This window comes from Artemia sp. Qi Xiang Cuo, chromosome 16 (genome assembly GCF_049724085.1).
Source record: "Artemia sp. Qi Xiang Cuo chromosome 16, ASM4972408v1, whole genome shotgun sequence".
Lineage (NCBI taxonomy): Eukaryota > Metazoa > Arthropoda > Branchiopoda > Anostraca > Artemiidae > Artemia > Artemia sp. Qi Xiang Cuo.
Window position 1 is genome coordinate 60739130 of NC_142809.1, and position 12207 is coordinate 60751336.

The following is a 12207-nucleotide window of genomic DNA, read 5'->3' on the forward strand; positions in this document are numbered from 1 at the left end:
TTTCTCCCCCCCCCCATGAAGTTCCTTTGTTTCCTAGCTCTTCCTACACCGCTCGCGTGCCTTTCATTAAAAAGGTTACTACAGATATCAATTGATGGGTGTGCGTGTAACTGAACCACAAGCAACTGAACCCCTGTAACTGAACCATCGTGTAACTGAACCACCATGTAACTGAACCACCGTGAAAACTGAACCCCCGTTCAACTGAACCCTCGTGTAACTTATCTACCGGGAAACTGAACCCCATTTAACTAAACCCTCGTGTAACTAAACCCCAGTGCAACTCAACCCCATTAAACTGAACCCCAATGTAACTAAACCCGCATGTAACTAAACTCTCATGTAACTAAACCCCCGTGTAACTGAACCCCCGTGCAACTGAACCCCCGTGCAACTGAACCACCGTACAACTGGACCACCGTGCAACTGAACCGTCGTGCAACTGAACCCCCGTGTAACTGAACCATCGTGCAACATAACCACCATGCAACTGAACCCTCGTGGAACTGAACCATTGTGCAACTGAACCACTGCACCGAAGCAGGACCGTGCAACTGAACCACCGTGCAACTGAACTCCCGTGTAACTGAACCATCGTGCAACTGAACCACCGTGTAACTGAACCCTCGTGTAACTGAACCATCGTGCAACTGAACCACTGCACCGAAGCAGGTAATTAACCTTTTTTCAAACCAAACGATAATGAACTTCGATCGTAGAAAATACCACAAAATGAAAACAACAAAATAAGCAAAGTCCCCCCCCCCGTAAAAAAACATCCCTTAATATCCCGCGGAAAATAACACCTCACGGAAAATACCCCCTCCCAGAAAATACCTACCCGTGGAAAATCCCCCCCCCCCGTCCAAACAAAAAATACCTCTTGTGGTTGGGTAGTCTCCAAGTACTTTCGGCTTATTAAAAAGACTAGAAATGTCTGGGGATTATCAAACAATTTCTACCTCCATCCTCCTGTCGTCTCCCCCTTAGAGCTAATTATGTATTTATTTGAAGGCTCAATGAGAGCTGAGATGTTTTGGCATCAAAATGCACCCTTTGAGGTATCTCCCTCTCTTCCCATTTACAAAACAATCAGATAACCTCATTGCAGAATCTTCAGTTCCTTTTTAAGTTTTTTTTATTTGTCTATTGTTTACACATAGTATTTGTCATTGGGAAACATGCGGAAATTTTTTGTGGGGGGGGGGGGTTCTGGAGGATCTTTCATGATAAGAAAGTATTTGCACGGAGGAGGGGGGCAAGATGTACACATAAATTCCTCTTTTTCATTTCCCTTAGAACTTCTCAATTAAACTAAAAAATAACACGACTCCAAGAACATTTTTAAATTTTGAAAACCGTAATTTCCGCGAGGGGGGTGTTTTCCAGGTGATGGAGTTTCCGTGGGTGGAGGAGGGGAAATTTTCCGTGGGGGAGGGGGGTAAACGCTTAGACCCGTAGAAAGTGACAGGGTGAAGGGAACCCAGATTAACAGACATAAAAAAGAGAAATAAATCTGGATTTCAAAGTTTATGAAGTCCGATTTTCTTTGTTTTTGTGACAACAAAACAGAGCATTTTTATAAATCATCTTGACAATAATTTAAATAAAGACTTAAAAAAGCAAACAATTCCAACAAGGATGAACATGTGAAGATTCTAACTTGTGTTTTACCCAATGTCAAGATTCAAGATTCAGCCACTTTACTAAAACTGATTCATGCCGGCTTGACGACCGGTTACAAATAAAGCACATATATGCTTGAAAAACGCAACCAGTACACATTTACTAAATTATAAAAATAACCAAATCATCACTGAAATAAACACAAATAAAGAACAATAAAATAAGAGATAATAATAATAATTACTGAATAATAAATTATAAAGAAAAAAATTTAAGTACGGTGGTTGAGTTGCATGAGGGTTCAGTTACACGAGGGTTCAGTTGCAAAGTGGCTCAGTTGCAAAGTGGTTCATTTGCACGGTAGTTCAGTTGCACGGTGGTTCACTTGCTTGCGCGGGGATTCAGTTACATGGTGGTTCGGTTACACGGGGGTTTAGTTAAATGGGGTTGAGTTGTACGGGGGTTAAGTTACACGAGGGTTCAGTTAAAGGGGGTTCAGTTGCATGAGGTTTCAGTAGCAACAGGGTTCAGTTGCACGGGGATTCAATTGCACGGTGATTCAGTTGTATGGTGGTTCAGTGGCACGGTGGTTCAGTTACAGGGGTTCAGTTGCTTGGGATTCAGTTACACGGTGGTTCAGTTACAATGGAACCCAATTGATGCTAATATACTGATTTGAAATCACTAGAGTATTTGACTTGTTTTAAATGAATTAATGTAATGAGCTCAAAAATTCAACTTTGCCGATTTTGATAATTTCAGAAATGAGTGAGTCACAAGGTTTTAACATTTTCTGAAGATGGTGATTAAAGATTTAGATAGACAGGTTTATTCAAAAAACTCAACGACAACTTTAAAAAATCGAAGGATACGCAAAATACAAAATCGTATGCCCCCCCCCCCCTACAGACACACAGGCTCTATTAGCCACAGGGAGACCAACATACATTTCCAACTTAGCCCAGAGACATCAATCGCACAAAGGCATTAAAAATATATATCCTTTTTTTTACGATTTTTCTGAAGAAGCTTAACGAGTGGCACTTTTCAGCAAACCCTATGCAGGTAACATGGGAAAAAGTCCAAATTGAAGTCAGATCTGAAATCTGGAGTGAATGGAATGTGTAAGTTACCAGAATTTCCCATATATTTTACCGTTATTAAAATTTTAACGTTTTCCCCTAGTTTTTTTGCCACCTCTCCTAGATTTAAAAAATCCCATCATCTGAGGTATTCTCATTGAAAGATGCCTTTTTTTGGTATTTTTCTTGAAAAACAGTAAAATTACCTCCGTCCTAGATTTTGGGACATATGTTTTGCCTCCCCCAATCTTCCCTACACCCGTGAATTGACACCACTGTGTTTTATTCAAGTTTTCGCACAGCCAATAATTATATCCTTTGTATCCAATAAAACACGAAAAATAAGCGCAAAGCAAGAAATCATGATGACTGATGAGTAAATGTGACTTAACATTATTTTATTTGAGTAGTCTTTGGAAGAAGCAAATGTTTTTAGACAAGCTGGGCAATTAAAATGATTCGACTGTTGAACTGATGCAGCTGAGTGGGCAACCAGCATATGAATTTGAACATCAATACAAGTACAATGTGACTTACCATTATTTTATGCTGGAAGTAGTCTTTGGAAGTAGAAAAGGTTTTTGGACAAATGGGGCAATTAAAATGATTCGACTGTTAAACTGATGCAGCTGAGTGGGCAACCAGCATATGAATTTGGAAGTCTTTGGAAGTAGCAAAGGTTTTTGGACAAACTGGGCAATTAAAATGATTCGACTGTTGAACTGATGCAGCTGAGTGAGCAACCAGCATATGAATTTGAACATCAATACAAGTACAATGTAACTTACCATTATTTTAAGTTGGAAGTAGTCTTTGGAAGTAGCAAAGGTTTTTGGACAAACTGGGCGATTAAAATGATTCGACTGTTGAACTGATGCAGCTGAGTGGGCAACCAGCATATGAATTTGAACATCAATACGAGTACAATGTGACTTACCATTATTTTATGTTGAAAGTAGACCTTGGAAGTAGCAAAGGTTTTTGGACAAACTGGGCAATTAAAATGATTCGACTGTTGAACTGATGCAGCTGAGTGGGCAACCAGCATATGAATTTGAACATCAATACGAGTGCAATGTGACTTACCATTATTTTATGTTGGAAGTAGTCTTTGGAAGTAGCAAAGGTTTTTGGACAAACTGGGCAATTAAAATGATTCGAGTGTTGAACTGATGCAGCTGAGTGGGCAAACAGCATATGAATTTGAACATCAATACAAGTACAATGTGACTTACCATTATTTTAAGTTGGAAGTAGTCTTTGGAATTAGCAAAGGTTTTTGGACAAACTGGGCGATTAAAATGATTCGACTGTTGAACTGATGCAGCTGAGTGGGCAACCAGCATATGAATTTGAACATCAATACGAGTACAATGTGACTTACCATTATTTTATGTTGGAAGTAGTCTTTGGAAGTAGCAAAGGTTTTTGGACAAACTGGGCAATTAAAATGGTTCGACTGTTGAACTGATGCAGCTGAGTGGGTAACCAGCATATGAATTTGAACATCAATACGAGTACAATGTGACTTACCATTATTTTATGCTGGAAGTAGTCTTTGGAAGTAGAAAAGGATTTTGGACAAATCGGGCAATTAAAATGATTCGACTGTTAAACTGATGCAGCTGAGTGGGCAACCAGCATATGAATTTGAACATCAATACGAGTACAATGTGACTTACCATTATTTAATGCTGGAAGTAGTCTTTGGAAGTAGAAAAGGTTTTTGGACAAATGGGGCAATTAAAATGATTCGACTGTTAAACTGATGCAGCTGAGTGGGCAACCAGCATATGAATTTGAACATCAATACTAGTACAATGTGACTTACCATTATTTTATGTTGGAAGTAGTCTTTGGAAGTAGCAAAGGTTTTTGGACAAACTGGGCAATTAAAATGGTTCGACTGTTGAACTGATGCAGCTGAGTGGGTAACCAGCATATGAATTTGAACATCAATACGAGTACAATGTGACTTACCATTATTTTAAGTTGGAAGTAGTCTTTGGAAGCAGCAAAGGTTTTTGGACAAACTGGGCGATTAAAATGATTCGACTGTTGAACTGATGCAGCTGAGTGGGCAACCAGCATATGAATTTGAACATCAATACGAGTACAATGTGACTTACCATTATTTTATGTTGGAAGTAGTCTTTGGAAGTAGCAAAGGTTTTTGGACAAACTGGGCAATTAAAATGATTCGACTGTTGAACTGATGCAGCTGAGTGGGCAACCAGCATATGAATTTGAACATCAATACGAGTACAATGTGACTTACCATTATTTTATGTTGGAAGTAGTCTTTGGAAGTAGCAAAGGTTTTTGGACAAACTGGGCAATTAAAATGATTCGATTGTTGAACTGATGCAGCTGAGTGGGCAAACAGCATATGAATTTGAACATCAATACAAGTACAATGTGACTTACCATTATTTTAAGTTGGAAGTAGTCTTTGGAAGTAGCAAAGATTTTTGGACAAACTGGGCGATTAAAATGATTCGACTGTTGAACTGATGCAGCTGAGTGGGCAACCAGCATATGAATTTGAACATCAATACAAGTACAATGTGACTTACCATTATTTTAAGTTGGAAGTAGTCTTTGGAAGTAGCAAAGGTTTTTGGACAAACTGGGCGATTAAAATGATTCGTCTGTTGAACTGATGCAGCTGAGTGGGCAACCAGCATATGAATTTGAACATCAATACAAGTACAATGTGACTTACCATTATTTTAAGTTGGAAGTAGTCTTTGGAAGTAGCAAAGGTTTTTGGACAAACTGGGTGATTAAAATGATTCGACTGTTGAACTGATGCAGCTGAGTGGGCAACCAGCATATGAATTTGAACATCAATACGAGTACCATGTGGCTTACCATTATTTTATGCTGGAAGTAGCCTTTGGAAGCAGCAAAGGTTTTTGGACAAACTGGGCGATTAAAATGATTCGACTGTTGAACTGATGCAGCTGAGTGGGCAACCAGCATATGAATTTGAACATCAATACAAGTACAATGTGACTTACCATTATTTTATGTTGGAAGTAGTCTTTGGAAGTAGCAAAGGTTTTTGGACAAACTGGGCGATTAAAATGATTCGACTTTTGGACTGATGCAGCTGAGTGGGCAACCAGCATATGAATTTGAACATCAATACAAGTACAATATGACTTACCATTATTTTAAGTTGGAAGTACTCTTAGGAAGTAGCAAAAGGTTTTTGGGCAATTAAAATGATTCGACTGTTGAACTGGTGCAGCTGAGTGGGCAACCAGCATATGAGTTTGAAAATCAATACGAGTACAATGTGACTTACCATTATTTTATGTTGGAAGTAGTCTTTGGAAGTAGCAAAGGTTTTTGGACAAACTGGGCAATTAAAATGATTCGACTGTTGAACTGATGCAGCTGAGTGGGCAACCAGCATATGAATTTGAACATCAATACAAGTACAATGTGACTTACCATTATTATAAGTTGGAAGTACTCTTTGGAAGTAGCAAAAGGTTTTTGGGCAATTAAAATGATTCGACTGTTGAACTGATGCAGCTGAGTGGGCAACCAGCATATGAGTTTGAAAATCAATACGAGTACAATGTGACTTACCATTATTTTATGTTGGAAGTAGTCTTTGGAAGTAGCAAAGGTTTTTGGACAAACTGGGCAATTAAAATGATTCGACTGTTGAATTGATGCAGCTGAGTGGGCAACCAGCATATGAGCTTGAAAATCAATACGACGAATGTTAGCATTACAGAGCTAAAAGAGAAAAAACGTTTATCTAGCTTCTTCCTAAAGAATTTCTACCTACAATTTTAATTTTTTTATTCAAATTTTTCATGTAGTTCTGGATAACCTATGATTTATTCTTATCTAACTAATATCCAACAATGAGATTTGAATTTATTCGTTAAATTTAAACACATATTTGAATTTGCTTTCAAATTAAATTTTTTTATTGATTTCTGAATAAGTTATGATTTTTTCTAACTTAACTAATACTCAGTAATTGAATGTTAACTTCTTCGTCAAATTTAAGCGCATACTTCACATGTCTAAAACATTTCTCATATCCTTAACTACTTCAACTTAACAATGATTATCCTTTCCAAAATAGATTATGCCTTTTTATGCATATTTTTATGCATTTAACTTTCCACGAATGACTTATCTCAAGTTTGCAATGTTGTTTGAGCCTGAGTATCGAAAGAATGGAAAAAAAAATTAGCAATGTTGATGCTAACATGGAACAGCAGCCACAAGCAAAACAGTGAATCACATTTTGCATTGATTATCTTCTTAAACACCCGACTGAACACTGGAAGAAGAAATACAGGTCTATGTTTATGTAACGGATTCTTGTAACTACCATTAAATAATGGTGTAACTTTAACGGACTTAATACAACCAGGAAAAATGCCCCATTTTATACACTTGAACAGGCACACTAAATGTTTGGCTACAAGTGGAAACATATGCTTCAAAACTTTCAGCGAAGAACAATCACTGCCTGTAGCATTACTCTTCATACTCCAAACTGACTTGATCAAGAGATCTTCAACATTTGCTGAATGCAAATAAGCAGAAGCGTCACTATTAGCAGGCAAAAACTGAACAAATTACTACTCTTCACAGCAACAGACTCTTAAATCTGCCACGTCATCCCCTACAGTTGCGAAACAGTCGCACATCCTATCAGCCATTTCTTGTGGTGATTAGGTAATCTAGGGTAATCGATTTCCTGATTGGGTGGATTACTGAGTTGATTGTTTTCCAGGTCTCTGCATGGTTCCCTTCCAGATTTTTAAATTCTTCTCATAAAAACTTAAAATTATTTGATACTTATGAATAAGTGAATGAATGAATTTTATTTCCCACTAAATACAGACAAAAGCGTCACTAGTGGAGTAATAAATGGAAAAAGAAAAAAAAAGAGCAATAACAAATAAGAAACGCACTGGTATAAATATATACAGGACAATAAATAAACACAAATATCGCAGAGTATCATAAAGTTTATTTCCCGTTAAGCTCGTATATAACCTCTCTACTCTTTTCTGAACAACCGTGTAGGGGTCGGATATATTGTATTGGTTACTAATCGCTGTGTTACGTTTCCAAGAAGGCACTCGCAAGAGAAATTTACAAAACCGAAAGAAGCAAGAACGCACCGTACGTTTATTCTTATCAGATAAAAAGAGCCCAAAATGGAGATAGCGCCAGCACATATGGTATAACCATCGCCGAAAACAGCTGGGCCCGAATCTGTCGACCATATGAAGCTTTCAAAAAGACAAGTATACCGTAAGCTTTTCAGACTTTGCAAACAAAATCATCAATTAACAAAGAATGTGTCGACTTAACATCACAAACTATTTACTATTTTGTCACCGAGTTTTACTTCGGGGGTCGGATCACTTCCTTTACGATTAAACAAAGTAAACTCAGTTTTAGTCTCATTGAAAGACAGACCAATTTTCCCATATGAACTTTTCAGTGCCGCAAAATTCTCTTCAAAACGGGAAAAAGAACGACTTAATTCAGAATATCATTGAATAATAATGACAAACCTAGACCAAGATACAGAAAACTAGGCTTAACCTCTTGCTGAGTTTCAACTATACTGTTATTATAAAAAGGTGGCAAAAAAATCGCTCCTTGGCGGACTGCTTTTTGGACTGGGATGATAGTAGAGGAAATTTTCATCCCACCCAGTAGACTCATATTGACCTTAACTTTAAGTTTTCGATACAAATTACGGAAAGTGAGGACTACTTACTTCTCAAGACCACGGTTATTTGCACTCAACAACAGCTGGCTACGAAGACCGGAGTCGAACGCTCGACTCACATCCAAACCAGCAATAGCGATGTATCACCCGGTCCGATCACACTCGAGGAGAATATTACAGATGAGGTGATGCACATGTTCTCTACTGCTACCCTTTTTGAAACCAAACTGGTTGTTGGGTGTATAACACACTCGGTCTATTTCCTCAATTATTTGAAAAAAACTACGTTTTCTAAAGAGTTAAAGAGGCTGAGTTACAAGGTCGAACCTTAAAACGTACAGGGATTAGGAGGCACAGTTGGGGGGCTGCCGCCCCCAAAAACCCCCCCTTTAGCAGCCTTTAAAAAAAAAAAAATTTTTTTAAACTGAAAGTAAGGAGCGACATTAAAACTTAAAAAGAACAGAAATTATTCCGTATATGAAAGAGGCTGTGCCCTCCTCAACGCCTCGCTCTTTACGCTAAAGTTTGACTTTCTCACAACTCTTTTTTTAAACAATAAAAACTTTAGCGTAAAGAGCGAGGCGTTGAGGAGGGCACAGCCTCTTTCATATACGGAATAATTTCTGTTCTTTTTAAGTTTTAATGTCGCTCCTTACTTTCAGTTTAAAGAAATTTTTTTTTTTTAAAGGCTGCGAAAGCGGGGGTTTGGGGGCGGCAGCCCCAACTGTGCCTCTAATCCCTGTACGTTTTAAGGTTCGACCTTGTAACTCAGCCTCTTTAACTCTTTAGAAAACGTAGTTTTTTTCAAATAATTTCTGCACGTTTTTGTACAGTTTATTACTTATTATTGCTTGACTAACTGTTAGCTGATCGTGTCAGGAGTTAAAGTTGGGGGGCTTCCGCCCCCCAAACCCCCCGCTCTTGAACATTCTTGTGTTAAGGCTTTTAATTCCTGAATACTCAAATCACGTCGTACAGGGTGCCTCCTAATCCCTGTACGTTTTAAGGTTCGAACTTGTGACTCAGCCTCTTTAACAGCCCCCCAACTGTGCCTCCTAATCCCTGTACGTTTTAAGGGTCGACCTTGTAACTCAGCCTCTTTAACTCTTTAGAAAACGTAATTTTTTTCAAATAATTTAAAAAAGAAACTGAGTTTCTTTTCAAAGTATATAAAAAAGTTGCTCTGATGGTGAATCGAACCCGAGTTTTCCGCCTGAAAGTCTGAAGTCTCAGCCGCTGGACTATACAAACACAATAGTAATTGTTGTTTAGCAAATAGAAGGTATTTTCGACGCAAGCAAATTCCCAAAAATCTTGATAGGTGGTTTGTGGAAAACAGGGAAGGAGTGATCTGATTGAGCTGAAATTTCGACGATAAGCTCCCAGGCCCCAGGAAAGCTTATCCTCTAAATTTCAGCCCGATCAGACAACGTTACAGGGGGGGGTGTGGAGGGAAAAATTAACATGGGCTAATATAGGAAAACGAGGTTTTTCGTAAATGTAAATTCGGGGGATAATTTTTTCGGTCTGAAAATATCAAAAGGCCCTAACAGGTCGAATTCTGCTTCGAATGAGTCCTCATTCAACCGGATCCGTTGCCAACTGTGGCCTGTAGGCGTGGCTAACAAAAAAAAAAGAGATGAATTGTAAGTGGCTATATTTGGTTTTTTGAAAACAGGGAAGGAGTGATCGGATTGAGCTGAAATTTCGAGGATAAGCTCCCGGGCCCTAGGAAAGCTTAACCTCTAAATTTCAGCCCAATCGGACAACGTTAAAGGGGGCTGTGGTGGGAGGGTCCAAACTTCCGGCCCAGTTTACCCCATGAAGATAAAGTCGGAGGAGGATGAAATTTTGCAAGTTTCTGAGTTTGAGCTTGGGCTATAAAATGCAATTACCGCCGTCTCTCTGCGACCTCTAGGACCTGAAATTGCTTAACATTGTGGTGGGTCGCCTCTTTATAGAGGCACAAGTGTGCCTCCTTGATAACCATAATTTCTAAAATTTTACACAAAACCGGGGCAACATTAATTGGTCTATGCGAGCTGCACTGAGATGGATCCTTTCCCTTTTTTTTAGCTGGAGTGATGGTAACGACACAAAACGAATCGGGCACTAAACCAAATGAAAAAGACATTTGGTATAGTAAAGTGCTCAAATAGCATCGGACTGCCATTCAGTAGATGTAAGCCATAGATATTATCATCTCCCTTTGAATTCTTCCTTTTTAATTTATTGATGGCATCACAAACACTGGAGACGGGTACTACAAAACTCGTACTTACGATAAGCTCGCAGAGCCTTTTGTCGAGTTCCTTTTCGAAAGCCTGTTCAAGCTGAGGATCAGTTACAGAGAACTCGGAAGTGTAGTAGTCAGACCACTCTTCCTCCGAGGGGCTTGTATGGGGAGGGTCGGAACGCTAATCACTTCTGTTATTTTCACAAATTTCTAAACCAGGGAGGGGTTGATTTCGATACGAGCACTGTTTTCTTTTATAATACGAGCACGATGCTGAGCAAAACATTTAGCGAATTTGCGTTTCGTATACAATCTTATTTCATTAACTGTGCCCACTTTAGGCCTACCATTGTCACACCACAGCTGAAACGAAAACCGTGACCGACGACAGGCTTCACGAAGCTCGGGGTTTTTTCATTGTTTTTAAAGACAGATAAAATACTATTCTTTTGCAAGGAAAAATCTTTTGGCTATGGCCTTGAAGGTTAACAGATGACTTGCATTTCGAATTGCAACCGGTATTATATCCCATACGCAGGGAGCAAAATTTCTTATTACAAAAGAAGCTCTAGCCGTTTTTCTAAATTGATGTGCTAGATTCGATGCTCCTCGTGTATCATGACTATTGAGATCCCTACTAATGGAAAAATTTTCTTTCGAAAGAAGAGGGAAGCAAATTATTAAGATATTTATACGCGAAAATACTAACTTGATAATGTCTAGTTTTGAAATATCAAGAAGTTGATTCTTATATACTAAACCAACAACCATATTTTTATCACAATTACCAGCAATTTCAATAAAGAGTCTCCAGCCTTCCCTCAAGCCCCAGCGAGAGATCTTCCGTCACCCAATATGAAACTCCTTCTTTTATCAAACCCCTCGCTCCATAACCTGCCGTTTTTTTATATTACTAGAATATCCTGGAAACTCTAATAATTTTCTTTGAAACTAAGTTTTTAATTCGGCGTAACACACCCAGAGATCTTGACAATTTTCAAGCTATAATATCCGAGTGTGTTTTCCATGATAGATTTTCATCAATCATAAAGCCCAAATACTTTGCTACCCTTATTCTTTTTATTAAATTACCATCTACAATTAGTTCTGAATTAGTTTCAATATTACATGTCCGAGAAAATAAATGTAATTAGTTTTGGAATAACTTGTTACCAAAAGATTAAAATCTGCCCACTCAATAAACTCGACCAATGCCTTTCTCATTTTATCAAAAAGTAGATTAACCGATGGCGCATCAACAAGTAAAAGAGTATCATCTGCAAAAACGATTATACCAGCCTCTGACAAATAATATTTAATTCGATCGATAAAAATCACAAATTGAATAATTATTCCTAGTTGAGACAAAAGTCTCACGAAGTTTTATTACTTACGGTGATTCTTGTAAATCACTCAAAATGTGACACAGGGTAGGATATGCTGTCCTAAGGCCTTGACAATTCCAAAATGAAAAAAAAACAATATCATCTTTAGCCGACCAATTTTTCAGCGACTGTTTATCCACATAATTACTT

General features: G+C 38.3%; 2 protein-coding genes across 3 annotated transcripts in view; both read right to left on the bottom strand.

Moving 5' to 3' along the window:
* Window positions 1–4964, bottom strand: part of LOC148943138 (uncharacterized) — a 134432-nt gene extending 129468 nt beyond the window's left edge. The window contains exon 1 of one of the 2 annotated variants that reach the window (XM_089102256.1): window positions 4838–4964. In XM_089102256.1, coding sequence (XP_088958382.1) covers window positions 4838–4948 — 111 coding nt within the window. In that variant the 5' untranslated portion in view covers window positions 4949–4964. Of the gene's footprint in view, window positions 1–3794; window positions 3920–4837 lie in introns of those variants that run through there. The other variant, XM_089102255.1, reaches the window with a different exon arrangement.
* Window positions 4965–6023: 1059 nt separating this feature from the next.
* LOC148943139 (uncharacterized) overlaps window positions 6024–12207 on the bottom strand; it is a 77900-nt gene continuing 71716 nt past the window's right edge. Inside the window, exon 8 of the mRNA XM_089102449.1 lies at window positions 6024–6464. Coding sequence (XP_088958575.1) covers window positions 6024–6464 — 441 coding nt within the window. The remainder of the gene's footprint in view (window positions 6465–12207) is intronic.